Here is a 27,928-nt window from a genome sequence, read left to right as displayed (position 1 = left end):
CAATTCAAATAATACATAGCTAACCACTATTATCAAAGTTATTAATATCGAAACCGCATTTTAGGAAAGAAGGGACCATAGCTTCGAGTGCCTGGCGAGGTACTACCTTTAAGTCTAGCGTGTCCGTTTTCCCTGACTCCACCCCTAGCACCTGTAGCACCGCTTCCCCCACCATAGGAATTCCCTTTGCGAAATCCATTTCTTCCTAATCCTAAACCAAAAGCACTACCAAACAAATTTCCCTTACCTCCAGCGACGGAATTCGCTAGACCTAGTGCACCTCCTCCGCCACCACCGAAAGCGTTTGTAAGAGCGCTGGAAAAGGCTCCACCACCACCACCAATAGCACCAGCAAGACCACTGGCAAGTCCACCTCCATGTCCAACACCAAATCCACCAGCAAGAGTACTGCTCAAAGCACCACCGTGACGTCCACCACCTAGCACACCAGCTAGACTACTACTAAGACCACCGCCACGACCACCACCAATAGCACTTGCAAGACTACTACTGAGTGCCCCACCACGTCCACCTCCATAACCACCACCTCCAGCTAAAGATTGGGCACTAGCTAATCCTCCACCATGAGATCCACCAGCTAAACTACTGCTCAAAGCAGAACCGCCCCCATAACCACCTCCATGAGCGTTTGCCAAAGATTGTGCCAGCGCAATGCCATACCCTCCACCAGACCCACCAGCAAGACTACTACTCAGAGCACCTCCATGACCACCATAGGAACCAGCCAACCCACTGCTAAGAGCAGCGCCACCTCCACCACTACTTCCAGCAACACCACTAGCTGAGGCCGATCCTCCCCCACCACCATATCCACCAGCTACACCACTACCTGAAGCTGATCCTCCACCACCACCATATCCACCAGCTACACCACTAGCTGATGCTGATCCTCCACCACCACCATATCCACCAGCTACACCACTAGCTGATGCTGATCCTACACCACCACCATAACCTCCAGCTACACCACTAGCTGATGTAGATCCTCCACCACCACCATAACCTCCTGCTACACCACTACCTGAAGCTGATCCACCATAACCTCCATATCCCCCAGCTACACCACTAGCTGATGCTGATCCTCCACCACCACCATATCCTCCAGCTACGCCACTAGCTGATGCTGATCCTCCACCACCACCATAACCTCCAGCTACACCACTTGCTGAGGCCGATCCTCCACCACCACCATATCCGCCAGCTACACCACTACCTGAAGCTGATCCTCCACCACCACCATAACCTCCAGCTACACCACTAGCTGATGCTGATCCTCCTCCACCACCGTATCCACCAGCTACACCACTAGCTGATGCTGATCCTCCACCACCACTATAACCTCCAGCTACGCCACTTGCTGATGCTGATCCTCCACTACCACCATAACCTCCAGCTACACCACTTGCTGAGGCCGATCCTCTCCCACCACCATATCCAACAGCTATACCACTACCTGAAGCTGATCCTCCACCACCACTATACCCTCCAGCTACACCACTAGCTGTTGCTGATCCTACACCACCACCGTATCCACCAGCTACACCACTAGCTGATGCTGATCCTCCACCACCACCATAACCTCCAGCTACACCACTAGCTGATGCTGATCCTACACTACCACCGTATCCACCAGCTACACCACTAGCTGATGCTGATCCTCCACCACCACCATAACCTCCAGCTACACCACTAGCTGATGCTGATCCTACACCACCACCGTATCCACCAGCTACACCACTAGCTGATGCTGATCCTCCACCACCACCATAACCTCCAGCTACACCACTAGCTGATGCTGATCCTACTCCACTACCGTATCCACCAGCTACACCACTTGCTGATGCTGATCCTCCACCACCACCATAACCTCCAGCTACACCACTAGCTGATGCTGATCCTACTCCACCACCATAACCTCCAGCTACACCATTAGCTGATGCTGATCCTCCTCCACCACCATAACCTCCAGCTACACCACTAGCTGATGCTGATCCTCCACCACCACCATAACTTCCAGCTACACCACTACCTGAAGCTGATCCACCATAACCTCCATATCCACCAGTTACACCAGTAGCTGATGCTGATCCTCCACCACCACCATATCCTCCAGCTACGCCACTAGCTGATGCTGATCCTCCACCACCACCATAACCTCCAGCTACACCACTTGCTGAGGCCGATCCTCCCCCACCACCATATCCGCCGGCTACACCACTAGCTGATGCTGATCCTCCACCACCACCATAACCTCCAGCTACACCACTACCTGAAGCTGATCCCCCACTATTACCATAACCTCCAGCTACGCCACTAGCTGATGCTGATCCTCCTCCACCACCATATCCTCCAGCTACGCCGTTGGCTAGGGCTGATCCTCCTCCACCACCATAACCTCCTGCTACACCAGTAGCTGATGCTGATCCTCCACCACCACCATAACCTCCAGCTACACCACTTGCTGATGCTGATCCTCCACCACCACCATATCCTCCAGCTACGCCGTTGGCTAGAGCTGATCCTCCTCCACCAGCATAACCTCCAGCTACTCCACTAGCTGAAGCTGAACCTCCACCACTTCCGCCATTATAACCTTCAGGTACATCACTAGCTACAGCTGATCCTGCTCCACTTCCCCCACCATAACCTCCAGCTACACCACTAGCTGATGCTGATCCTCCACCACCACCATAACCTCCAGCTACACCACTAGTTGATGCTGATCCTACACCGCCACCATAACCTCCAGCTACACCACTAGCTGATGCTGATCCTCCACCACCACCATAACCTCCAGCAACTCCACTAGCTGATGATGACCCTGCACTACCACCATATCCACCAGCAACTCCACTAGCTGATGCTATTCCTGCACCACCACCATATCCACCAGCAAATCCACTAGCTAAAGCTAATCCTCCACCTCCACCATAACCTCCTGCTACACCACTAGCTGATGCTGATCCACCATAACCTCCATATCCGCCAGTTACACCAGTAGCTGATGCTGATCCTCCACCTCCACCATAACCTCCAGCTACACCACTAGCTGATGCTGATCCCCCACCACCACCATAACCTCCAGCTACGCCACTAGCTAATGCCGATCCTCCACCTCCACCATAACCTCCAGCTACACCACTAGCTGATGCTGATCCTCCACCGCCACCATAACCTCCAGCTACACCATTAGCTGATGCTGATCCTCCACTACCACCATAACTTCCAGCTACACCACTAGCTGATGCTGATCCCCCACCACCACCATAACCTCCAGCTACACCACTAGCTAATGAAGATCCTCCACCACCACCATAACCTCCAGCTACACCAGTAGCTGATGCTGATCCCCCACCACCACCATAACCTCCAGCTACGCCATTAGCTAATGCCGATCCTCCACCTCCACCATAACCTCCAGCTACACCACTAGCTGATGCTGATCCTCCACCGCCACCATAACCTCCAGCTACACCATTAGCTGATGCTGATCCTCCACTACCACCATAACCTCCAGCTACACCACTAGCTGATGCTGATCCCCCACCACCACCATAACCTCCAGCTACACCACTAGCTAATGAAGATCCTCCACCACCACCATAACCTCCAGCTACACCACTAGCTGATGCTGATCCTCCACCGCCACCATAACCTCCAGCTACACCACTAGCTGATGCTGATCCTCCACCACCACCATAACCTCCAGCTACACCACTAGCTGATGCTGAACCCCCACCACCACCATAACCTCCAGCTACACCACTAGCTGATGCTGATCCTCCACCACCACCATAACCTCCAGCTACACCACTAGCTGATGCTGAACCCCCACTACCACCATAACCTCCAGCTACACCACTTGCTAATGCTGATCCTCCACCACCACCATATCCTCCAGCAACGCCGTTGGCTAAAGCTGATCCTCCACCACCACCATAACCTCCAGCTACACCACTAGCTGATGCTGATCCTCCACCACCACCATTTCCACCAGCTACGCCACTAGCTGAAGATGATCCTCCACTACCTCCGCCACCATATCCATCAGCTACGCCGCTAGCTGAAGCTAATCCTCCCCCACTTCTGCCACCATACCCACCAGCTGTTGTACTACTTAGAGCAGATCCACCACCACCAGCTGCCAAAGCACTAGAACTAGCCAGACCACCTCCATATCCATTACCACCACCGCCTGCCAAGGCATTTGCATTGGCCAAGCCACCAGCGTAACCACCTGCAATACCACTAGAGCTAGCAAGGCTACCTCCATATCCTCCACCATAGGAACCAGCTAAACCAGTAGCTAATGCTCCTCCACCACCTCCACCATATGAACCAGCTAATCCACTTGCTAAAGCTCCACCGCCACCATATCCTCCAAATGAACCAGCTAAGCCACTCGCAAGAGCCCCACCTCCATTCCCACCATAGACGCCAGCTAAACCACTTGCTAGGCCTCCTCCACCGCCAAAACCAGATAAAACATTACTCGCAGCAAGGGCAGATCGTTGACCTCCTAAAGCACCAGATAGAGCACTTGCTAATGTTCCTCCTCGTCCACCACCATGTGCACTGGCAAGTCCACTAGCAAGTGCAGATCCACCTCTGCTACTTCCTCCGGATAAGGCATTAGCATTAACTAAAGCGCTGCCCCCACTACCTCTACTACCACCACCACCGTAACCTGCTGATGAGCCACTGGCCGAAGCAGATCCTCCTCCACCTCCATGAGCTCCAGCTCCACCACTAGCCAAATTACCTTCGCTACCACCACCTCCACCAGCTAATGCATTGGAACTAGCTAAAGAACCCCCGTAACCACCTCCATAACCACCTGCTGTACCACTTGCAAGAGCTCCACCTCCACCACCTCCTTGTGCACCAGCGACACCATTTGCCAAAGCACCCCCACCACTGCCTCCTTGAGCAGCAGCGACACCATTTGCCAAAGCACCACCACCTCCGCCTCCTTGAGCACCAGCGACACCACTTGCCAAAGCACCACCACCTCCTCCTCCTTGAGCACCAGCGACACCATTTGCCAAAGCATCACCACCTCCGCCTCCTTGAGCACCAGCGACACCATTTGCCAAAGCACTTCCACCACTGCCTCCTTGAGCACCAGCGGCACCATTTGCCGAAGCACCGCCACCTCCGCCTCCTTGAGCACCAGCGACACTGCTTGCCAAACCTCCTCCCCCACTTCCACCACCTCCACCAGCCAAGGCATTGGAACTAGCGAGAGAACCACCATGTCCTCCTCCATACGATCCTGCTAAGCCACTTGCTAAAGCTCCACCTCCTCCACCACCATAAGCACCGGATAAACCACTAGCCATACCACCATATCCACCACCAAAGGCTCCAGTTAAACTGCTCGATAGAGCGGAACCTGCTCCCCTTCCGTAACCACCTGCCAATGCTTGTGAGCTAGCAAGACCGCCACCACCACCGAATGCACCAGCAAGACTACTACTTAAAGCAGAACCAAATCCTCCACCAAATCCTCCTCCAGCGAGACCACTGCTCAAAGCTGATCCGCCACTTCCTCTTCCACCACCACCGGCCAATGACTGAGCTCCAGCTAAATTACGTAAACCACCAAATGATGCAGCAAGACTGCTACTTAAAGATGCTCCTCCACCTCTTCCACCAAAGACATTTGCCAAGGATAATGCATTCGCAGAACCACCTGCACCAGTTAAAGATGCAGTTTGACTGCTACTTAATGCAGCACCGCTTCCTCCTCCATAAGTTGCAGCATTACTTAAAGCTGAAGCCCCTCCTATTCCAGAGAATCCTCCCCCTCCTCCAACAGCTCCTCCACCACCTGATGCAGCCTGACCAGTAGCCGCAGAACCACCATCAGCAGCATTTCCTCCTGAAGCAGCTGCCTGACCAGAAGCAGCAGCAGAATCACCTGAGCCACCTCCAGATGTAGCTGCATTAGAATTAGCTGCTGCATTACCACCAGCAGAATTTCCACCTTCCGCTGCGGATGACGCAGCTATAATAGATAAATTGTAAGAAGTTATTGACTCATCAATGCCACTTCAACAAACGAAAACACGAAAACATATATTATACAAATTAAATAGTATCAATTAAATAGTATCAATTTCTCACCAATTAGTTATTATGTGAAGGTTTAGAGCCGGAGTGACTTGTCTTCACTGTAAATTTACTACAGTACACCAAATATATGACTCTCAAACTATTAGTTCCTTATTTTACCGATAAGATAAAAACGCATTAGAATTGAATAAAAACATTAGAGCAGGTTTTGTTTGTTTTAGTGCAAGGAAAGTGAAATTGTCCAGGACCAGGGAAACTGAATTTGCTGTTCATACTTTGTGTACCTGCATAAACGAATAGATTGCCGCCAATTGCATGAAAAATGATTTCCATTTGCATCTATAAAGGTAACTAAGAAAGTTCAGTCGCTTTTTGTGGAAGTCTGTTCAATTGACTTTCTCACTCTGAGTTGAAAGCGAATGGAGATAAGGCGAAGGTTAGTTGTTGGTGTGGGTATATCCAACATAGTACCTGGTTGAAACAGTTTACTTACACCGTGAACTTTCGTAAGGACAAAGTGAAATGGGACGTCCACAGAGCGTCATAAGGGCGTGTATGCTGTAAGAGTTCAAGCTGGAGTCAAATGTCACTGCAGCGGGACGGAAAATATGCCAGGCTTTTGGTGAGGGTGTCGTGACTACGTGAACAGTGCAGCAGTAGTTTAATAAGTTTAAAGACGGTAGCGAGTCACTCGGAGATGTACCACATGCCGGAAGACCAACACATATACGAAATGAAGATCTTCATGCAGCAATTGAGGCGAACAGTGGCCAGATATATGAGGAACTGGGGCTATAATTCCGTGTGAGTGGAGAAACCATTCGGCAACACCTTCATCAGAAGCACTACAAGATGGACCGATGGGTCCTACATGATTTGGTTCCAGGCTAGAAGGCAACGCAAAAAGACACTTGAGTTTCTTCGTTTGTCGTCTGAGGAACGAGTCGTTTCTGGACAGGGTGTTGACATGTGATGAGAAGTGAGTCCTATACGAAGCTCAACAGAGCCGTCATTATCGGTTAGCATCCCATAAACCGGTTCCCAAACAACCGAAACCAGCCAAGCAACAGAAGAATGTCCTTCTCTGTTTGGTGGACTACTTGTGGCATCGTGCATCCGGAGTAGTGGTGGGAACAAAACCCGGTTTTTCAGTTTCCGGTTTTTAGAAAAACCGAAACCGGGCTTCGAAAATTTTCAAAAACCCGCATTTTCTCCAAAACCGGTTTTCACCAAAATCGATTTCGGTTTTCTCCAAAACTGGTTTGGTTTTTCACCGAAACTGGTTATCGGTTTCTTACCGGATCCCGTTCGGTTTTCTTCAAAACCAGGTCCGGTTTTCTCCAAACCTGGTTCTATTTCTGACCAGAATAGTGCTTCGCTGTTCTCTGGAAATCGACTTCTTTTCCACAGAAATAGTTCAATGTGTTTTCCAAAACAGTTTTCAGGGAAACTGGTTTCGGTGAAAACCGAACCGATTTTGGAGAAAACCAAACCTGTTTCGGTGAAAAACCAAACCGGTTTTTGAAGAAAACCGAGATGTCGGTTTTTCGGATTTCGGTTTTTTAGAAACCGGTTTCCAATTTTCATAAAAAACAATTTTGCCCATCCCTAATCTGGAGCTGCTACCAGCTGGTCAGAGCATCAATGCAACTGTGTACTCAGCAATTGAGCCGTGTTCAAGAAAAACTCAAAACTCTGAAGCCAACAGTTCTGAATCGCATAGGAGTAATCCTGTTACAAGACAACGCTAACCTCACGTGGCTAGAATGAGCCTAGACACCATTCTACGCCTTGGATGGAAAGCAGTATTGCATCCGCCATACTCTCCAAATATTGCACCGTCCGATTATCACCTGTTCCATTCCTTGGAGAATCACTTTAGAGGACGCCAGTTCAAATCCCTAGTAGAGGTGCAAAGTGCACTTGATACCTTTTTCGCTTCACGGCCCACCACGTTATACTGCGATGGAATCCATGGCCTTCCAGAACGTTGGCAGAAAGTCGTCGATGCTGATTGGAACTATTTTTGACATAGAATATCATAAATATCAAGAATCTGAAAATTACTTAATTCTGACGCAATTTCTTTTATCATCGTACGCGAGGACGAGGAGAAGTTTCCAACACGAGGGCGAAGGCTATGGACAACTCGCTTCGCGGATACGTCTTAGGTAAGATATCGATGTTCGAATGTGGTGAGTGAAAAAGCGACAGAATTTTCTTGGTTACCTTTACATAAATCTTATGTCGTGGATCGAGGTAGCAGGCACGTAGCCAAGGAGACAGCCTCCTTCGGAATCAGAAATGAAAAAAAAAATTAAGGAAGGAAGAAACAAAAAGAAATGAGAAAATGAAGAATCGGTCTTAAAAATATAAAGCTACAGCAAGCGTTTGATTACTCTTTGTTATGAGGGACTTTGTGTGGATTAAAATGAGGGGAGGGGGGTTCAAGTTGAAAATGAATATTATTGTAACGGAGCATTCCGAATTCCATCTAGCTCCATGCTAATCCTATGGACTACAAACCGGTTTGATCGATAAACCGGTTTGGTCAGATAGACTCTAAGATAGAATTTAAGAAATGCCCACAATCACCAATAATCTGAGCCTGGCAACATACAGTAGATTCCACTTGTTAAAAAAAAAAAAAAATTCAATTTTGCGGCAACACTAATCCATTTTGTAGGATGTCTTTACTTCCGAAAGAGATCTCGTTGCTATCCTTGATGGTATTAAACAAAGATGAGAAAAAGAAGGAGGAAGACAAGAAGAACCGAGTTCGAATGACCTCGGAATACTATATCTTTTTTGATACTCTTTTACTCGAGAGTTCTTCGTAGTTTGTTATTAAAACACTTACAAACAAATCCCCATTTTATTGTCCTAACAAATCAATAGGGTATGTTGCCAGTAAAATTGTTTAGATTGATCGAGTCTCTTGTGTCCAACCACGCTGTTTCAGATTACGCCCCCCCCCCATTACGAAATCCTGGCTAAACGAAGAAATATGTGTTGCCAGTAAAATAGTTTAGAATAATCGAGCCCTTGGTGTGATAACCACAGTATTTCGTGACGGACCCCCCTATTACCAAATCCTGGCTACGTGCCTGTAGGTAGCTGCTTCGCTCCTTAACCTTTCACATGTTGCGAAATACTTAAAACAAGTATTTCATGAAATATTCTTAAAATTTAATAAGAATTTACTCAAAATAAATGTTGCATGATAATTATATTGTCAAAAAAGTATAAACATTTACTGAAAGCCAATTATATACGATATTTTGTTATTAAAATCCCACAAGAGTTTACTGTAAACAAGTATTGCACGATATTGTGTTATTAAAGTTTCCTAAGAATTTAATCAAGACAAGTTTTGCCTAGTAATTTATTGTTAAAAGCCGGGAAAAAAATTTACTCAAAAAGTTTTGCAAGTCATATGAATTTTCTCACATAAGATGTTACCCAAAGCAAATTTTGTATAATATTTTGCTGTTAGAATCTCATAAATATTAAATCAAAACAAATTGTTCTGATATTTTAGTGTTAAAATCCCCTAGGACCTTTGCTATTCTTACTATTTATTAAGGACCTTAATAGTTGCATACAAAATTCAAAAGAAAACTATTATTTGCAGATGATCTAAAAATTTATTATTCAATAAATTCTTGCACTAAAATAGAAATTGCTGAGGAAAGCAACGTTTATTATAAAATAATAAATGTGTAACAGTTTCGCCAACTAACTGAACATATTGCCTTCATTAGATACTGTTAAGATTAGACTGTCTGATGAAGCCAACATGTTCAGTTAGTTGGCGAAACTGTTACACAGTTATTATTTTATAACAAACGTTGCTTTCCTCATCAATTTCTATTTTAGTGCAAGTTATTCAATATAGCAAAGCTAGTAAGAATCAATTAGTCAATAAATTCTATTCATGACTGTGAGAAACTCCTACGCGATCTTATTTCTCTAGTTACGTGATGTGAGAAAAATTTACTTGAAATACGTGTTAACAAATCTAAAGTAATGACATTTAAAAGACGAAAGCTACTGACACATTTTTTAAAAAAAATTTGATTAACAAGAAGATACTACCAACCCCGGAAACAGTTAGAGACTTAGGTTATATTATATGGTTCCATATTAACATATGATTGTCATATTGACAACAATATTTATTAATGAAGAGCATAGAAATCTTGGATTAATACTTAGAACTGGGTGAGAATTTTAAAAAAGAAGCCAAAGACTTTATGATGTCTATGTTTGTTCGAAACTGAAGTATGAAAAGTATTATTTGGAATCCGCACTTCAAAAGTAATAATGCCAAACTAGAAAAAAATCAATCAATTTTTATAAGGCATCTAACATGCAAAGTAATACACATGTACTTCACAGACAGCAGTGACTCTTTAAACATCAATTTTGGCAGGCACGTAGCCAAGTAGGAGTCCGGACTCCCCTCCCCTCTTCGAGACCAGAAATGAAAAAAATTAAGGAAGGATAAAACAAAATGAAATGAGAAAAAGAAAGATCGGCTTTAAAAATAAAAAAAGAATACAGGAAGATTTTGGTTACTCTTTCTTATGAGGAGTTTTGTATTATTTGAAATACATGGTGGCGAGGTAAGCGAGATACCCTGGAAGAGTCAGGGAATTTGAAATTTCTTGAAAAGTTACGGAATTCTCAGAATTTCTGCTGCTAGTCAGGGAGATTTCAAGCGTCCGAAAGCGTAGTGCCGTTGTGTAACAGCGTGGACATTTTTTATCATAATTTTTCGTCAACGCATCCTTGCAGTATTAAACATGTTATTTCAAAAACAATTTTGTACTGCTCCTTTATTAACCTGTCATTTGGAACAGAGAGTAATTGACGGAATAATAAAAACAAAAACAAATGTCGAAAGAAAGTTCTGTTAACGTTTGATTCAACACAGAAAGGAACGCAAATATTGTAAAATATTTTATAAGACATTATTGAGTATGTACTTTTCATAATAGTTGAGGTCATAATGAAAGGAAAATTGTTATATTTGAATGAACAGAGGAACAACTTAAATATTGTAAAATCTTTTTCAATATGTTTTTGCATTCTTTCACTCGAGATTTCTTCATAGTTTGTTATTAAAATACTTACCAACATATCATCATTGTATTGTCCTAACAAACCAATATATGTTGATAGTAAAGTAGTTTAGATTGATTGAGCTCCTGGGCCTTCAGAACTTCATGTCACGCTTTCTTCCTCCCTCCCCCCAACCTGTTACGAAATCCTGGCTAAAAGAACCAATACATGTTCCAGTAAAATAGAATGGTCGAGCCCCTTGTGTGATGACCACAGTATTTCATGTCACGGACCCCGGACCACAGTATTTCATGTCACGGACCCCGCCCCTTCACGAAATCTTGCTACGTGCCTGATTTTGGTATCATGAGTTTACGAAGAAGAACTATTTGACATGGTATTCCTTTATAAAACATTTAATGATAAAGTTGACTATAGCGAGCTTATTTCATCTTTTCATCTTCATGTTTCATCTCGAAACAAACAACTGTGATATACCCTATTCCAGAAAACCAAGGACTAATATACTCCAGAAGTCGCCAATATGGAGAATGAGTACAACTTATAATAGTATAAGTAACAAAGTTTAAAAAAAATGATTCAAGTTGTAAAATAGAAACTTTTAACAAAAATACAGTAAAATGAATTCGTAACAATGAATAATATCTGTAAAAATAGTGTAAACAATGTATGAACACTGTAAATGGGCTCTAACCTGTTGTGTTCAAATCCAACAAAATAAATAAAATGACTATCTAAGAATTTACTCAAAACAAATTTGTATAATTGTTATTGTTGAAATACTATAAGAATTTACTTGAAATAACTATTGAATAATCTCTTAAAATCTAATTTAGAATTATTTACTCAAAATATTTCTGATATCTGAAGTAAATAATTTTCTACCATGGGTTAATCATCTAATAATCTCATTATTCATATTACAAAATATATAAGGTAACCAAGAAAGTTCTGTCACTTTTTCACCCACCACCTTCGAACATTGATATGTCACCTAACACGTACCTGGATGATCAAAAATATTACCCATCAGTATGATAACCATCTGCCAACGTTCTGGAAGGCCATGGATTCCATCGCAATAGTACTTGGTGCACTGTGAAGCGAAGAAGGTATCAACAGGGCCGGATTTCCCAATAGGCCCGGTAGGCCCGAACCTATGGGCGCAAGCTCCCAGGGGGCGCACGGCCAAGAGAAAAAAATTTTAAAAAATATCTAGAAATAAAAATAAATACCCATAACTTATTTTTTGAATTGATTTTTAAAAATCAGGCTAATAAAGCATTCCGATTTTGAAGTTCATTGGAACAAATAATTGTTGGTAAAGTTCACCAATCTTTTGTTAATACATTAACGGTATTTTGTTAAGCCCAGAACCAAGTAAATTCCTCAAAAAAAAACCTGCAATGATAAAATTGCATCGTGGAGTGGTGTTTAAGCAATTAACATATAGGCCTGATATAATTTTTTAATAAAGGTTTTTAGGAAAGTAACTTTAACCAGACTAGGGGGCGGAAAAAATTATTGGGCCTAGGGGCGCCAAAATGCTAAATCCGGCCCTGGGTATCAAGTGCACTTTCCACCTCTACTAGGGATTTGAACTATCGTCCTCTAAGGTGATTGTCCAAGGAATGGAACAGGTGATAATCGGACGGTGCAATGTTCGGGAAGTATGGCGGATGCAATAGTGTTTCCCACCCAATGCGTAGAATAGTATCCCGGGTCATCCTAGCCACGTAGGACTTAGCGTTGTCCTGTAACAGGAGGATTCTTTTGTGATTCAGAAGTACTAGCGTTTTGAGTTTTTCTTGAACACGGCTCAACTGCTGACAGTACACAGTTGCATTGATGCTCTGACCAGATGGTATCAGTTCCCGATGCACTATGCTTGAGCAGTCTACCAAACACACAGGAGGACCTTCTTCTGGTGCAATGGTAGTTTCGGCTGTTTTGGAACCGGTTCATGGGGTGGTAACCAATGATGACGGCACCGTGAAGCTTTGTACAGGATCCACTTCCCATCACATGTCAATACCTTGTCCAGAAACGGCTTCTTCCTCAGATCAGACTACTGTTCGCCTCAATTGCTGTCTGAAGATCTTCATTTTGTACATGTGTAGGTCTTCCGGCACGTGGCGCGCCTTTGAGTGTTTCGTCACCATCCTTAAAGTTGTTAAACCACCGCTACACTGTATGCGTACTCACGACACTCTAAGCAAAGGTCTGGCATATCTTCCGCCCCACTGCAGCACATTTGACCTCAGTTTGAGCTCGTACAGCATATATACGCCCTTTGACGCTCTGTGGAGGTCCCATATTCACTCTATCCTTACGTAAGTTAATGGTGCAACTGAACTTCGACAACCAAGTAGTATGTTGACATACCCACACCAACAACTGACCTTCGCTTTATCTCCATTCACATTCAAATCACGCTGTGAGGGCCAATGGAACACAGACATCCATTAAAAGCGACAGAACTTTCTTGGTTACCTTTATAAGATTTTGTACAACATATTCTGTGTCATCGATAACAACAGTTGAGCTTCATGGTAACAACTGATTCTCCTTGTGCAGTTGTTTCCAAAGTGATTCTGTCTCTTTACGAATAATTTAATTCAAGTATTTTAAAAATATTTCAAGTATTTTAAAAATATGGTACTCACCTCCAGAATCTGAGAACAACGGAGGAAATTCGTAAGGCTCTAAAAAAAAAAAGAAAAAAAAGAAAAAAAAAGAAAAAGCGTATTTGTGTTAATTACTTGAAAGCTACACTGTTATACACATCTTACAAAAAGTTTGGAATATTGCAACGTTAAAGAAAGTGTTCAGCAGATAGGATTAAATATGCTTAGTACTCTGTAAAAAGAACTTACACATTGGATCTTACAGACTTTATATATGTCTTTATTTAAAAGTATGTTTTCCTTCACATTACATATTATACCAATACTTAGTATTTGGATTTTCACTTATAAAGTCTTATTCAGACATGACTGTCATATACTAGTAATAAAATAAATAAATAAATTTATAAGAAACATAAATTTAATTACCTCGCGGGTTGAAAGGGTTGGGAATGGAATACTGTCTAGCTCCACTGGCTTTGGACTTGGGACCTGCACCGGGAGCTGTACCTAAAAAGATTAACGTGTAGAACAATTAAAAATTACAAGAAAATAATGAATATGATCGATGATTAAAAAAAAAAAAAAAGAGTGGCGTTGTTGAAGGAGGAAGGAGAGATGACGAGATTCCAGGTCTAGAAGGGACAGAGAAGTTTTATTAGAAGGTACGAAGGATAAATGTTATAAACAAGAATACAGAGAGAGCCGGCTCTACCATCTGTGTCCAACGTGTGTATTTTGTACGAGGTGGAAAATTTCCAGGAGCAGCAAAATCTGTCATAACTAAATTAGCATTTAAAATAAATATTTCTTGTTGGAAACAGACTTCATGATGATGGTAGTTAAATTTATTAAGCTGATGTTTTATTTGAATACTACATGCATAAATCATGTTTAGGTTGCATTAGTTTAGGATCACATGAACAGTGGTAAAGCAAATGGTCAAATATATTCCAATATGAATTGCTTGATTTTTGTCGAATACAAGAACAAAATTCTCGAACAGTTGCGAACAGTGGCAGTGTTTGGACGTTAAATGTGGAGGGCAAGACATGATCTGAATATTTGTATATCCATCTTAGTTTCCCTGGTTGTTTCTAAAACTTTGTTTGAAGAAAAATTGTATAACTAATAGGATACTATATTTTTTCAGTTAAAATACCGTATACAGTGTTTCATATTTTATTAAGTAAATTGACAAGACCAACGCAAGTAAGTACTATCCCTTTGTACTCTTAAACAACCAAAGTGTAAGAAGAGATTTGATTCCTTGCTCATGAACATCTTAAAATTCTGTCTGGAAAATTGTGTGATCAGATTATTTAATAAATTTACAAAACAAATAAATAGAACGGATAATATTAATCATAGTAATGAATAACGAGTTTCGTTTTGTACATGTTATACTGAAACTGGGAATTAATGAACAACTTAATTTTTAATTCCGCACATGTTATTAAATGTATGTTATTACTCTTAGAAGATGAAAGACAGTAAATACTACAGGCATATGCTACGACAATTAAAGCAGTATTTGATTTTGTAGCTTCCCGAAACATGTTCGTTGCCATTAGGTGTAGTTTTTACTTTCCTGGAACACGTCTAAACACAACAATACTTAGAATCACTCCACACTCCAGTTATACAAAAAATTCCTAAAACTTAGAATTATGTTGAAGTCACTACATTTACTTGATACACACTCGTACACCCCTAAACACACCACTTCACTCATATATTACATTACAAAATAATGGAAAAGGTAGACGTTGTTTCTTATTACGCTCTTTTTAATCAATATTCCTTAGTTTAGAAAGAAGAAAAAAACATTTTAGGAACTGTCAATTTTTGTGCAATTAAAGACTAACTTGTGAAATACTTTTTTTTTTGTTTTTTTTTGCGAAATCTTCTCTCAGTTTTAAAGCGCTGACTAATATATCGAGTCCTTGTAGGAAGGGGGTATAGAAGAAAAACCTGCTAAATCCATTTTTGAACTTTGTCTGGGAGCGAAGAATTGATGCCCTCATGTTTCAGAATTGTTGAACTGTTTTTTTTTTTTTTGTTTAATAGTCACTACTTAACACAAATGAGTGAAATAACCACTAAACAAAAAAAGATGATAACTACTTTTTAAATAATATTTGTATTTATTTTGTATTAACTTACATACGGTATTACAAAATAAATAAGTTATAACGAAATAAATACAAATATTATTTAAAAAGTAGTTACCAAGGAACACAGACAGCATGATAAGTCATCAATTACCGTTGAGTTCATTTTTCTAGTCGTTGCCTTAACCTAGATTTTTGGGTAATTCAAATTCTGGTCACACTGTAATTTCTATGGATAGCAACACTGAAAATTCTTCCGATTCGTATTCTTAGGTGTAGAATAACATTATCTATTATTGTGGTAAGTTACATATCATTATCTCTTTTCATTTGCGAAAAGCTGGCAGAAGAAAAATTGTTAGATTTTGAAAAATATTTAGTAGTCTGCCCCCTTAATAAAGGTAATAGTTTAAAAGGTAGGATGAGCAATGTTCATACCAATAATCAATATATGTCATATTAAAACTAAAAATTTAGCATGTTAAATGAACTGTATTGACTACTAAAAATATATATACCAGTTACTATTAATATTTCTTACCATTTTCAACGCCGTCGTTTTGAGAGGTTCCTCCTTGGTTAGCTTGCCCATCACCACTGCCTGTTAAATTAAGCTTATCTGAAAGAAGACAGCCTGTGGTTTGCAACTGTCTTACAATCATCTCAAATATGGCAAGCATTGTCTGTCTAAAACACATTTTTTTTTTCGATTTTATCTTGCAGTAAGTGATAATATTTACAAATATGTGGACAAAAGCGATTGAATACTACCATATAGGTACAATGACGTACTCCAAGAATACACAAGACATATTCAGGTATCACAATAGTTACAAAATCGCCCCTTAAAATAGTCTATATATTAAAATGCTACTTTTATATGTTTGTGGACGTTTATATGTTAGTGACCATTTTTTTTGACAATGATATCTCGAAAACCACAAGCTCTAGAAATATGTCGTTTTCACTAATCGATTGCAAATTTTGTGTAGATTGTTCAGTTTTAATTGAATATTTAAAACAAACGACCGTTATTTCCTTATTACATTTTTAGAGGTATGCTGTAAGTATTGAAATTTGAAAAAAAAAAAAATTAAAGCATCATATCCTACGAGTTATATATTCCAACACCACACATTTGTATACGGGATTAGTATATCTCTCCAGTGTTTGTTTCATGGTTAAATGATAATGAAAAACGGAAGATAACCATTTCTGCAGTCTAAGATGAATCTTTTGTTGTTTGAAGTGTTTTGCCCAATGAATACCATATATCATTGACATTATAATTAGTTGTGTGTGTAATGTATTTGCTTATTACATACTGCATGCAAGAAGAAAGAAAACATCGATCATACATGAAGTAGAAACTCCAACCGGAAGTAGGCTCAAATCTTGCAAACGGTGCAAGATATTGAAAAAAATAATCGAAAAAATCTCCCCTTTATGGTACTCCTTGCCGATATTTTTTTCAAGACTTCCTTCACTTGTGTCTGTAAAGGGACACGTACAAATGTTGTGAGGAATGACAAGGAGATTCATGTTCATATGTGAATGATGCGCTGTAGAGAGTGCAGATTCAGCTAGTAGCTTATATAATGGCTAGAAGAAGAATGCAAAACACATAATAATACTTTGTCTCAAATGAGATCTGGGTGTTCGAAACATTTTTGATGTTCCACAAGTCCCTAAGTTGACAACGGTTAGTCACCGAGGAGTCAAAAACATAAGGAGCATGAAATTACAATCATGGGAAAGAAGAATGTATAGAGAGAGCTTAAAATATCAGGATAGTGTATACACGATTTCAATTGGTTTCTATTAATACGTTGATGTTATTGGACAGCACAGACGATCAGTGGTGAAGAAAGCTCTAATCAAAAGAATACAAATATTTACTGACAGTAGTTTGAGGGAAAAGTGTTTTTCAATATTAAATAGGCAAAAATGTGACAGCTATAGAGGCTGAAGCCGTTGTCAGGAAAATAATGTTTGCAGTTAGTTATTCGGGTGTTGTGTAATGTAAAATGATTGGGACCAAATAACTAAATCGTACAATATGACGTGATGGATATTCAGTTCTTGAGTGGTGATTTAATATCGATCCTGTATCGTCAAGCATAGTGGAATATATTTGATGTGGCTGTCCATAAAGGAGAAATATTGAAGATAAGCTGTTATTGTTATGGTTTCAGTCCTAATATTTGGTTAACTCTGAGCATTCATGTCTAGTGTATGTGTGTAGAGTATTACATTATCTGATAAAGGTGGTTGCTTGAACCTAATCCTTCGCACTAGTTACCAAATTATTTGGAGACCTTACCTTATTTGATATACAGGGTGTAAAGAAAAGGTCGTTACAAACGTCGAGAAGTGATTCCTGAGATAAAGAAAAAAAGGAGAGAAAGTCCTGTTGCAGTTTTTCGATTTCAGGTTCGGTTTCGAGATACTGGTTTGCCAACTTGGAATCCAAAATCGACTCCAAAAATGAGCGTATTGTCAAAAAAGGACAACAACGAGTCTCTGTTCTCTGCTTTATATGTTACTCATTATCGGGTTACTTATAAGAAACAAAAAGTATCACATTTACAGAGATTTTAGTTTGTTTCTCAAATGATTTTCAGAGTCAAAAGTATCAACATCTGACGATAAACCATTACACAATTATGCTACCTGAAGTATGAAGAACGTTGTATAATTGATAGTCTGCGTGTTACAAATGTATGATGCAAGTAAGGCGAAAAAATACCCCAAAATTGAGAACAGAAACCAATAATTGGGAGTCAACTTTTCCATTGAAAATTTTATGGAGAAACAGCAAGTCTGCCATCATGCGTCGAGTAATTGGAGTCTGTATATTTACGTTTGTGTAGGAGCTGTGTTTTATTAAGAATACACACTGAAGGAGCTATTTGTTTGATAATGGCAAGAAAAAGTTAAGAATAGAATCAAAACGGGATAAGTTTGAGGCACATGCCATATTCCTCATCGGTGAGCAATATTCAATTTTAGGAGATAGAAAAGCTTTGAAGACAATACTGAGTGATTTGTGGTCGCGAATTTCAGTAAATCTGTAACGGATCCAGCATTCTTATAGCACTCTTCACAGTAACAGTAATGTGATCAGCGAATGTAAGTTTATCATCGAATAATACTCCGATGTCTTTATGTGTCGCAACCCTATCGCTAGAACTATTATTAATATTTATACAATTCTATGATAAATTTTATTTTTCTTCATACTAAGACTGAAGCACTTTTGTGGGTTCAGTTTTACATTTCAAGTCGTACACCAATCAGTAAGTTTAGTAATAATTTCTTGAAATCGTAGGGCATCATCTACGGAAGTGATTTTATGGAAAATTTTACAATTGTCAGTATAAAGAAGAATGTTCATAGATGGCAAAGACAGGAAGGAAGGGAGATCATCCATGTAAAGAAAAAATTGTAGTGGTCCTAGAACACTATCTTGGGGAACCCAAGAAAGAACTGGGACAAATTTTGATAATACATCTGGCAGAGTAACTCGTTGAATACGATTAGTAAGATAATCCTTTAGCAGGAAAAGGAATTTGTCATGAAGATTAAATCTGTTGGATAAGTAGTGAAAAAGCATATACTTGGTAGATGTAGATTTTATCGACATTACCGTATTGTAATTTATTGTAAGTGATTTGGTATTGTATTTCAGAACAACGCCAGTTTCAGATTACAGAGAAAAATGTGTAAGAAGAGATAAGATCCTGTGTAAAACTATTTAGAACCATGGTCCAGTGTAATTTCTGCTCATGACGTATGCACAAGATAACTGGTTAGTATAACAAAATCGGTTGATGAATTAATGGGATTTAATAAAGACATTAGCAGAGAGTTTGCACAACAGAAGTTACATAAAATATATATTTTCCGTCTTGTTTTCATTTTCCACGTAACACTTATTGAGTCAAAGCTTAAAAACTAGAAGCAATGTTACTGTAAAAAAAAAAAAAAAAAAAAAAAAAAAAATGCGATGTGTAACGTTTGAGCTCTGTAACAGACCCTTCCTGAGACAGTTGTTTCCTTAAAATAAAAAGAAAAAGAGATTATATTTCTCTTTTTACTCGATTCAGAGATTCTTCTTGACTCGTGTCCTGTCTCCTCCTTGACTCGTGTCCTCACTTCCACTTTTTGCAGTATTACCTACTTCCAAGTACGTCTGTCTTCAGCTGTATCCCTCAGCAGATGTGCTTCTTTGGAGAAGCGAAAGAGTGTAAAGCGATTTTCATCGCAGCCATTAACGCACACACACATCTACGTCTGTTTGCAAGGAGAAAAATTCTTGGAATTCCTTTTACATGAGGTTCGTTTTAAGTTAAAAATTTCTTAACTAACTTAATATGAGTCGGGCTCTACTGATGTAGTGTAACCATCCTTTATTTTTTATTTGTTCTACTTTTCTTTTTCGGAACCAAAGAAGAGAAAAGATATCCGATACATATATAAGGTAAAAGACTATTCCTAAGTTTTCAGAAGTGAGGACTCTGAAGGAGGCGTTGTTACATAGCTAAAACGTTATACAGGGTTATTATAAATGATGAATCCCTTTTTAAAGATGTGTATTTATTAAAGTACAAATCCAAAATGAACTATCTTTATACCAATGGGAAGTGGAAGTTTCAAAGTTTTTTTTTTCAATACATTATAAATGTTCAATGTGTCCACCATCTGCTGCACCGCAAACATCTTTGCGGTAGCTGAACTCGTCTCACACACGAGCAAGTGTATCTACTGTTACTGAGTGCGCGGCAGCTGTGATACGGTTCCGCAGATCGTCCAGAGTTATTGGTAGAGATGAGACGGTGGTTTTTTAGTTGGTGATTCAATACTGAATTTTGTACGAAATGCCCGCTGCACTACAATCTGTGACTCACTTCTTGAAAACTCAAGAACGCAGAAAACCTTGTGCTCCACGGTAACCATCTCACTCACAACTGAGAGGAAAACGAATGGCGGCCTATTGCCGCGCGAACTCTACCGGCCGCTTCCGGAACCATCATTGCCCACCGAAATTTTCAACCTTCCTCTTTCCATTGGTATAAAGATTGTTCATTTTGGATATGTACTTTAATTACTACGAACTTTTAAAAATGGATCCATCATTTATAATAACCTCTGTACATTGCATGATTTTTACTGTAATATTGCATGTATTTTTAAGCTTTGGTTGGATGAAATTAACATAAAAATATATTGCTATGGAACGTCCAATCACTTTGTCCACATAGAGGAAGTAGTGAAAGATTTATTTATATATTTACAAACTTTCTCCTAGACAATTTACAGTTAAGTATATATATAAAGAATTAAATTAACAACACACAAATTGAAATAAAAGTAAAGTGCAAACTGATTGATCCATGATACAAAGATGCAATATTACAAACTAACCTAAGTAAAATAAAATGCTACTCTCTCGCTGATCAGTGTCATATCGTTGTATACGTAATGTTGGAATGTTCAGGTAAAACTATACCGGTTGTACCAAAAGCCCGGGACAATTACGTTATGGGTAAATATACGAGAAAATGGAAAGCGAAGAAAGTTCTTGGAAGTAGATTATTTTTAAATCTAAATTGGTGAATCTTTCCAATCGGACAAGTCGTTTGGGCTCCATACTCGTAAGAGTCTCTATATTAAATTAAAAGCCTACATTGTCATTTAAGCAAGTAATTCTTTGAACCCACGAACAATACAGCTTTAATAGTGAACAGTTTGTGAAGAATGTGACGGTATAGTGAATAGTCTGCATCCGTGAAGAATGTAATAGTAAATAGTCTGTGAACAATGCAACAGCATAGTGAATAGTCTATATCTGTGAAGAGTGTAACAGTGAATAGCCTATGAAGAATGTGATAGTATAGTAAATAGTCTGTGAAGAGTGTAACAGTGAACAGTCTGTGAAGAATGTGATAGTATAGTGAATAGTCTGTGAAGAGTGTAACAGTGAAGATTCTGTGAAGAATGTGATAGTATAGTGAATAGTCTGTGAAGAGTGTAACAGTGAACAGTCTGTGAAAAATGTGATAGTATAGTGAATAGTCTGTGAAGAATGTCATAGTATATATTGAATTGTCTGTGAAGAATGTGATAGTATAGTGAATAGTCTGTGAAGTGTGTAATAGTGAATAGTCTGAGAAGAATGTGATAGTATAATGAATAGTCTGTGAAGAGTGTAACAGTGAATAGTCTGTGAAGAGTGTAATAGTGAATAGTCTGAGAAGAATGTTATAGTATAAAGAATAGTTTGTGCAGAGTACAAAAGAACACAAAAAGGAATAGTCTGTGGCGTTTGGCATGAGTCGACAGTGTTGTGAGCAGAAATTGGAGAATACAAGTGTGCATGTTACAAAAATTGAAAGGAAAAGCAGAAAGCATGAAGATAATTAGTATCTATGACGTAATATGACGTATTGTGTGCACGTATCTGTACCAGTAAATTAAGACTAGCCTAGCTTTTGGGAAATAGATATTCAATTAGTAAAATTAATAGCAACAGCATTGTTAGGGAACAGATTTGAGATGTTCTGGATCTCTTCGCACAACAATGTGCACGTTCACTGTAACATTTTTGTGTGCCCTTACGCTATATGCAGACAGGCTGCTTAACTTTGAACGTTACCTTTTCATTTATGATTTGAATACGTTACCAGTGTGGAGCAAAAATTCGTGTCATCGGAAAATTTCCACTATTTTTGATTTAAAAATTACCTGTTTCCAACAAATTTCTTCTGTTCCTATTTTTTTCCTTATCGTGACAAAATTGTCCTATGGTTCCGGGTTGTTGACATACGAAAGTTCTAGATATTTTATTTTCTATACAAGAAATTGAGAATCGTAAGCATTCATCGGAGCAGGAAGTGAATCCGGATCTATCGTGCTAAAAGAATGTGTGCTAACTACGTGGCTACGAGGAAGGTAAAACTTTTCTGTTTAGCTCTAAATTCCTCATTTATCTGATCTTGCAATTATGAAGTCTTTTGCTTACAGGTTTTATTTGCAGTATTTACTGTTAACAATTTTTACAGCTGAGTTAGTAAGTTAGTTACTCATTTCAACTCCTTACAGCGTTCTTCCATATTTCAGTCTATGTTTTTTATTTTTTACTTACATATAATACTAGATTGTGTAAGAAAATTGATATACCCTTCACTAGATTATCGAAGATCAAAAATAGTTATTTAGTTATAGGACCAAAGCTGTTTAATAAACTAACATCATCCATACAACAGCTGCCATTTAAGGTCTATAAGAAAAAAAAATATATGATTGGTTAGTAACGAATCCATTTTACTCGATTCAAGAGTTTACTGAATGTCAAGACATTGTGTTATTTCAAATATTATTAGGTTGTTGATTTTAAATTAACCAATAACTGATTGTCTGTATGCAATGATTATTTTTTTTATATATATCTGTATATCTCATTCGGACGTTGTATTGCTTGTAAAGCTCAATGACAATATTCTATTCTATTCTATTCTATTCTATTCTATATTGTTTAAAACTCGAATATATTATTTGGTATCCTACACTTTGTTAATAGTGAAAGTAAGGGAACTACTTTACATATCCACTATTGTGAATATTATAGTTTCGTTAGCCCATAGCATTCCCAACAGATGCGTACTTTTGTGCCACCACAGTATGCATTTTCGCAATTACTCTCCTAATCGGTTCTTTAAAATTGCAAAAAAGATATGTAATTGCTCAACATGCTTAGCTAAAGTGTATATCTTATGATGATGCAAATTGAACCTTAGTGTATCTCATAAATTTGCTATTTTAAGCTGGTGGGCGCGCATTCGTTGGTGGGAGATGTGACTGATATTTAGAAGCGTCACTCCTAGATGGCAGTACAATAAATAGGTGTTAGTCTTATCACCGTCAAATGTTCACTTCAGTCACTGTACATTTTTGTGATAGTTTCTAATTTGTTTCTTTTGCGAGATATATTTAATCTTAACTGATGGGTACAAAATGATCCCCGCTTGGTAGTCCGCATTACAAAAAAATACCTAAGTAGTGCAAGGGTTAAAAATCTTTTATAAAATATAGGAACGCTGACCTATATTGGCAATAAGTGTTCCCTTGTAGTTAGAAACTTTTACTACTTAAAGTGATCATTAGGGGAAAGAGTTACCCTAAAATGAGATTAATCTACAACAGTTCATATACAAAGTATATAAGTTTTTAACAATATTTACAGTGGTTATACCAGAGCTTAAAACAGAGTGCAACGATCACATTACTAAGGAAACAGTATATATATTCATTTGAAAATGTTAATTCTAAATACACAGAATATATAAAGCAAATTTGAAGTGAAATATATTTAGTGATAAGAGAATATATTACATACAAATATTTTTCCTTTCAATATACAAGTGACTCCTCGAACTTCTGTGTTCCTTTCTCATGCCATATTGTAACTTTGACTTTTGTGTAGTTAATTACAAATATTACCTTCATAATTAAGTGTGTTTGTGGATGGTTTAGAAAGGTGGAGAAGGAGGAGGAGAAGGTGCCCTTCGTTTTACTGTTGCTACTGACGTTCTTTCTTTCCAGTTAATGTTAGCTCCTGAGGATTGTGATTTCTGAATTATTTTCATGTTATCAAGTTTCTCTCTATAAAAATTATATGGAACCATATATCCTATTAGTATACCTGTTACATCTTTTCTTTGTTTCCCATTAACAATTTAAAAATTCTAATCAAGATTACGTCAATTCTTTTCTAATGCATTTATACTTTCATATTATCGCTGGAAATGTTATTAAATTCTATGTGCAAATTTCTTAGATTAAACTGAACTATCTTTTTTCTTTTTCAATGATTTTTGTTTGAACTAAGGGAAAAAATGACGTCCAAAATCGATTTGAAAGATTATATACAATTAGAAACAAATATTATATTATGGAAATTGTTACAAAATTGTAACAATCGAATTGTATATACAGGGTAATACAAAAATGTCTCACAATATTTTGAAAACAGATTCCTCTCATCAAAATAAGAAAAAAAAAGTTCATACGGACCTGTATTTAAAAGTGGATAGTTTCGGAATTACAGAGTGAAGAAAACGTCAAACAAGTGAACTATTAAAATTCATAGCTCAACTACTATGCGACATATCATAGTCTGGTCAAGACATCACTGAGGAACTGATATATGAACTATCCAAATGTCCATGTTTAAGAATGTTCTAGTATTTGTACACCAATTTTTAGAGAGGTAGATGGAGAGTGATCAAGTACTCCCAAACAGCCTCTCAAAAAATGATTGTGCAAGTACCGGATATTCTGAAAGATGAATATTTGTATAGTTCACATTCTAGTTCCTCTAGTGTCTTGACCCGACTACGAAGGTCTTATAGTAGTGGAACTATGGATCTTTAAAGTTTATATTTTCACGTTTTCGGTACAATATAACTACGAAAGTATGCACTTTGAATAGTCTGTAATAGCATGTAATAGTGAATAGTCTGTGAATAGTCTGTGAATAGTATGTAATAGTGAATAGTCTATGAACAATGCAACAGCATAGTGAATAGTCTATATCTGTGAAGAGTGTAACAGTGAATAGCCTGTGAAGAATGTGATAGTATAGTGAATAGTCTGTGAAGGGTGTAATAGTAAACAGTTTGTGAAAAATGTGATAGTAATGTGAATAGTCTGTGAAGAGTGTAATAGTGAATATTCTGAGAAGAATGTGATAGTATAGTGAATTGTTTGTGAAGAGTATAACAGTGAATAGTCTGAAGAATGTGATAGTATAGTGAATAGTCTGTGAAGAGTGTAATAGTGAATAGTCTGTGAAGAGTGTAATAGTGAATAGTCTGAGAAGAATGTTATAGTATGAAGAATAATTTGTGAAAAGTGCAAAAGGACACAAAAAGGAATAGTCTGTGGCGTTTGGCATGAGTTGACGGTGTTGTGAGCAGGAATTGGAGAATACAAGTGTGCATGTTACAAGAATTGAAAGGAAAAGGAGGAAGTATTAAGATAATTAGTATCTCTGAAGTATTGTGTGCATGTATCTGTACCAGTAAATTAAGACTAGCCTAGCTTTTGGGAAATAGATATTCAATTTTATTTTGATGTGATGAATCTATTCCCAAAATATTGTAACAAATATTTGTAACGTCCTTATACAATTGGAAATAAATATTATGTTATGAAAAATTATGTTATTATATTAGACATAAAATGTATACAATCTGAGTTTCTTATTGCATTCAGGTACTTACCAATATTTGTCTCTGTTCGCTGGTGAACGAAAATGGATGCATATTGACTTTAAACTGTGTTAATTTTATGTACATTTCTCAAACGTCGCACTTCACACAGTGCAAAAAGGATAATAATGTCATATTTACCTGTCTTTTTGTATAATAAACTCGCTTGCATATCGTTCGTACTTTAATATTTTAGGAAAAGAGATGTGACATCTTATTTAAAAAAAGGATTTCATAGAAGAGGAGAGAAATCTACATTTTAAGGTCAAAAGTAATATTTGAGCACTTAACCTCTTGCGTTCCGGGTATCATTTCCCCAATGTGCGTGCTGTAATACCAGGTTTATTTGCTGTGACTGTTATATAGGGCATAGATTTCGAGCAAGCAAGAGGATAGCATTCACATTACTGATAAAAAAAAATGCATTGGGGAACTTTTGGAATGAAAATGGGAAATTTTGATTTCTGAAGGGATTTTATGCTGCTTCAGGTTGGTAACACTGACAGGAGATCAAAGACAAAATGCTTTTCTTTTTCCTGATCTCCAAAGTTGCCAATTGTTTATCACAATCACATTTGTGTCGTAATCGAACATTTCCTTAGGCTGCTATCTACTGAAACAAAATATTTTTTCTGTCAGCAAAGTGCTGTTACCCAAGGAGAAATAGTAGAACTAACTCTTGCCTTTCATCCACTAAAAAATTTCATCATCTCCAGGATTAATACAACCTTAATAAAGGATACGTGTTCATGACATCCCAGTTAATGTCACTGGTATTTTGCAATGGAGTATTTAATAACATGCATATGGATATCACTGGAACGCAAGGGGTTAAGCAGAAAGGATATAATATGTGATCAGAAAAGTCCGGAAGTCGTAGCAAAATGCCATAAATGCCAAATTTTGCCATTTATAGTTCTTTCTTAAATTATGTTCAATTTTCTACTGAAAGTACAAGTCTCATTGTTAGATATTATGGCCGAATGCAGATTACCAGTAAGATATGAATGATATGATGAATCATCGTTGACGAATTAATCAGATAACTTCTTGAACTGAAAAAATCAATGTAGCGGGTGACACTAAATTTCGATAAAATCTTTTCTCTTCTTTGTCTTTTGGTGTCATCTTGTGTGTTTCGTCGCTATGTCTAAGAGAGCCTTCACATAGTAATGAACAATTTTGTGAAAGAGTTTGGAATGGACATCTTTACAATGGATGAATAAGTGCCGTTTTGTAAAATTTTTGACAAATCAGTTTATGCTGAAAACGTTATTTTAGCAGGAAGTGCAGTGTACACAAGACAACATAACTTTTATCAGTATTTTCAGCAGCAACTTCATGCTACAGTCCAATTCGCGTATGACTTGTGTAAAGCGTTTGTATTGGCCAACATTTCTATTTGGAAAGTGAAAAATGATTCTCTGAAGAATGATTTGGAAAGTTACACGAAATGATAATTCCCTTCTGAATCTACATTAATGAAGATGTATCCAGATGCTTCATACATCAATGTAGTTGAGATTGGAGACAGGAATATTTGCATTTCGATTGTTGGAACAACCAATGCAGGAAGAAGATTCATATGCAACGTCGTAGGACTATTGTTATGTGCAAATCATCCAAAATTTTTCTCTTTGCAGTAGATATTGTGGAAAGCACTAGTAATTTCAGCATATCTCAAGTTTTTATCTGTGCTCTTAATTAACTTTAACCTAATGAAATG

The 27,928-nt window shown here is 38.6% G+C and overlaps 1 protein-coding gene across 3 annotated transcripts in view; it reads right to left on the bottom strand.

The window, feature by feature from the left end:
• Positions 1-27,928, bottom strand: part of LOC145683740 (uncharacterized) — a 138,252-nt gene that overhangs the window by 7,891 nt on the left and 102,433 nt on the right. For all 3 annotated transcript variants that reach the window (XM_081755268.1, XM_081755270.1, XM_081755269.1), the window contains 3 exons: positions 14,244-14,324; positions 13,854-13,892; positions 248-6,031 (listed from right to left, as the gene is read on the bottom strand). In XM_081755268.1, the coding sequence (XP_081611394.1) occupies positions 248-6,031; positions 13,854-13,892; positions 14,244-14,324 (5,904 nt within the window). The remainder of the gene's footprint in view (positions 1-247; positions 6,032-13,853; positions 13,893-14,243; positions 14,325-27,928) is intronic.

The sequence above is a fragment of the Thermobia domestica genome, chromosome 4 (assembly GCF_964235325.1).
Source record: "Thermobia domestica chromosome 4, izTheDome1.hap1.1, whole genome shotgun sequence".
In the NCBI taxonomy this organism is placed as follows: domain Eukaryota; kingdom Metazoa; phylum Arthropoda; class Insecta; order Zygentoma; family Lepismatidae; genus Thermobia; species Thermobia domestica.
Note: the sequence above shows the minus strand (reverse complement) of the source record. Positions and strands in the feature narration are given on the sequence as shown.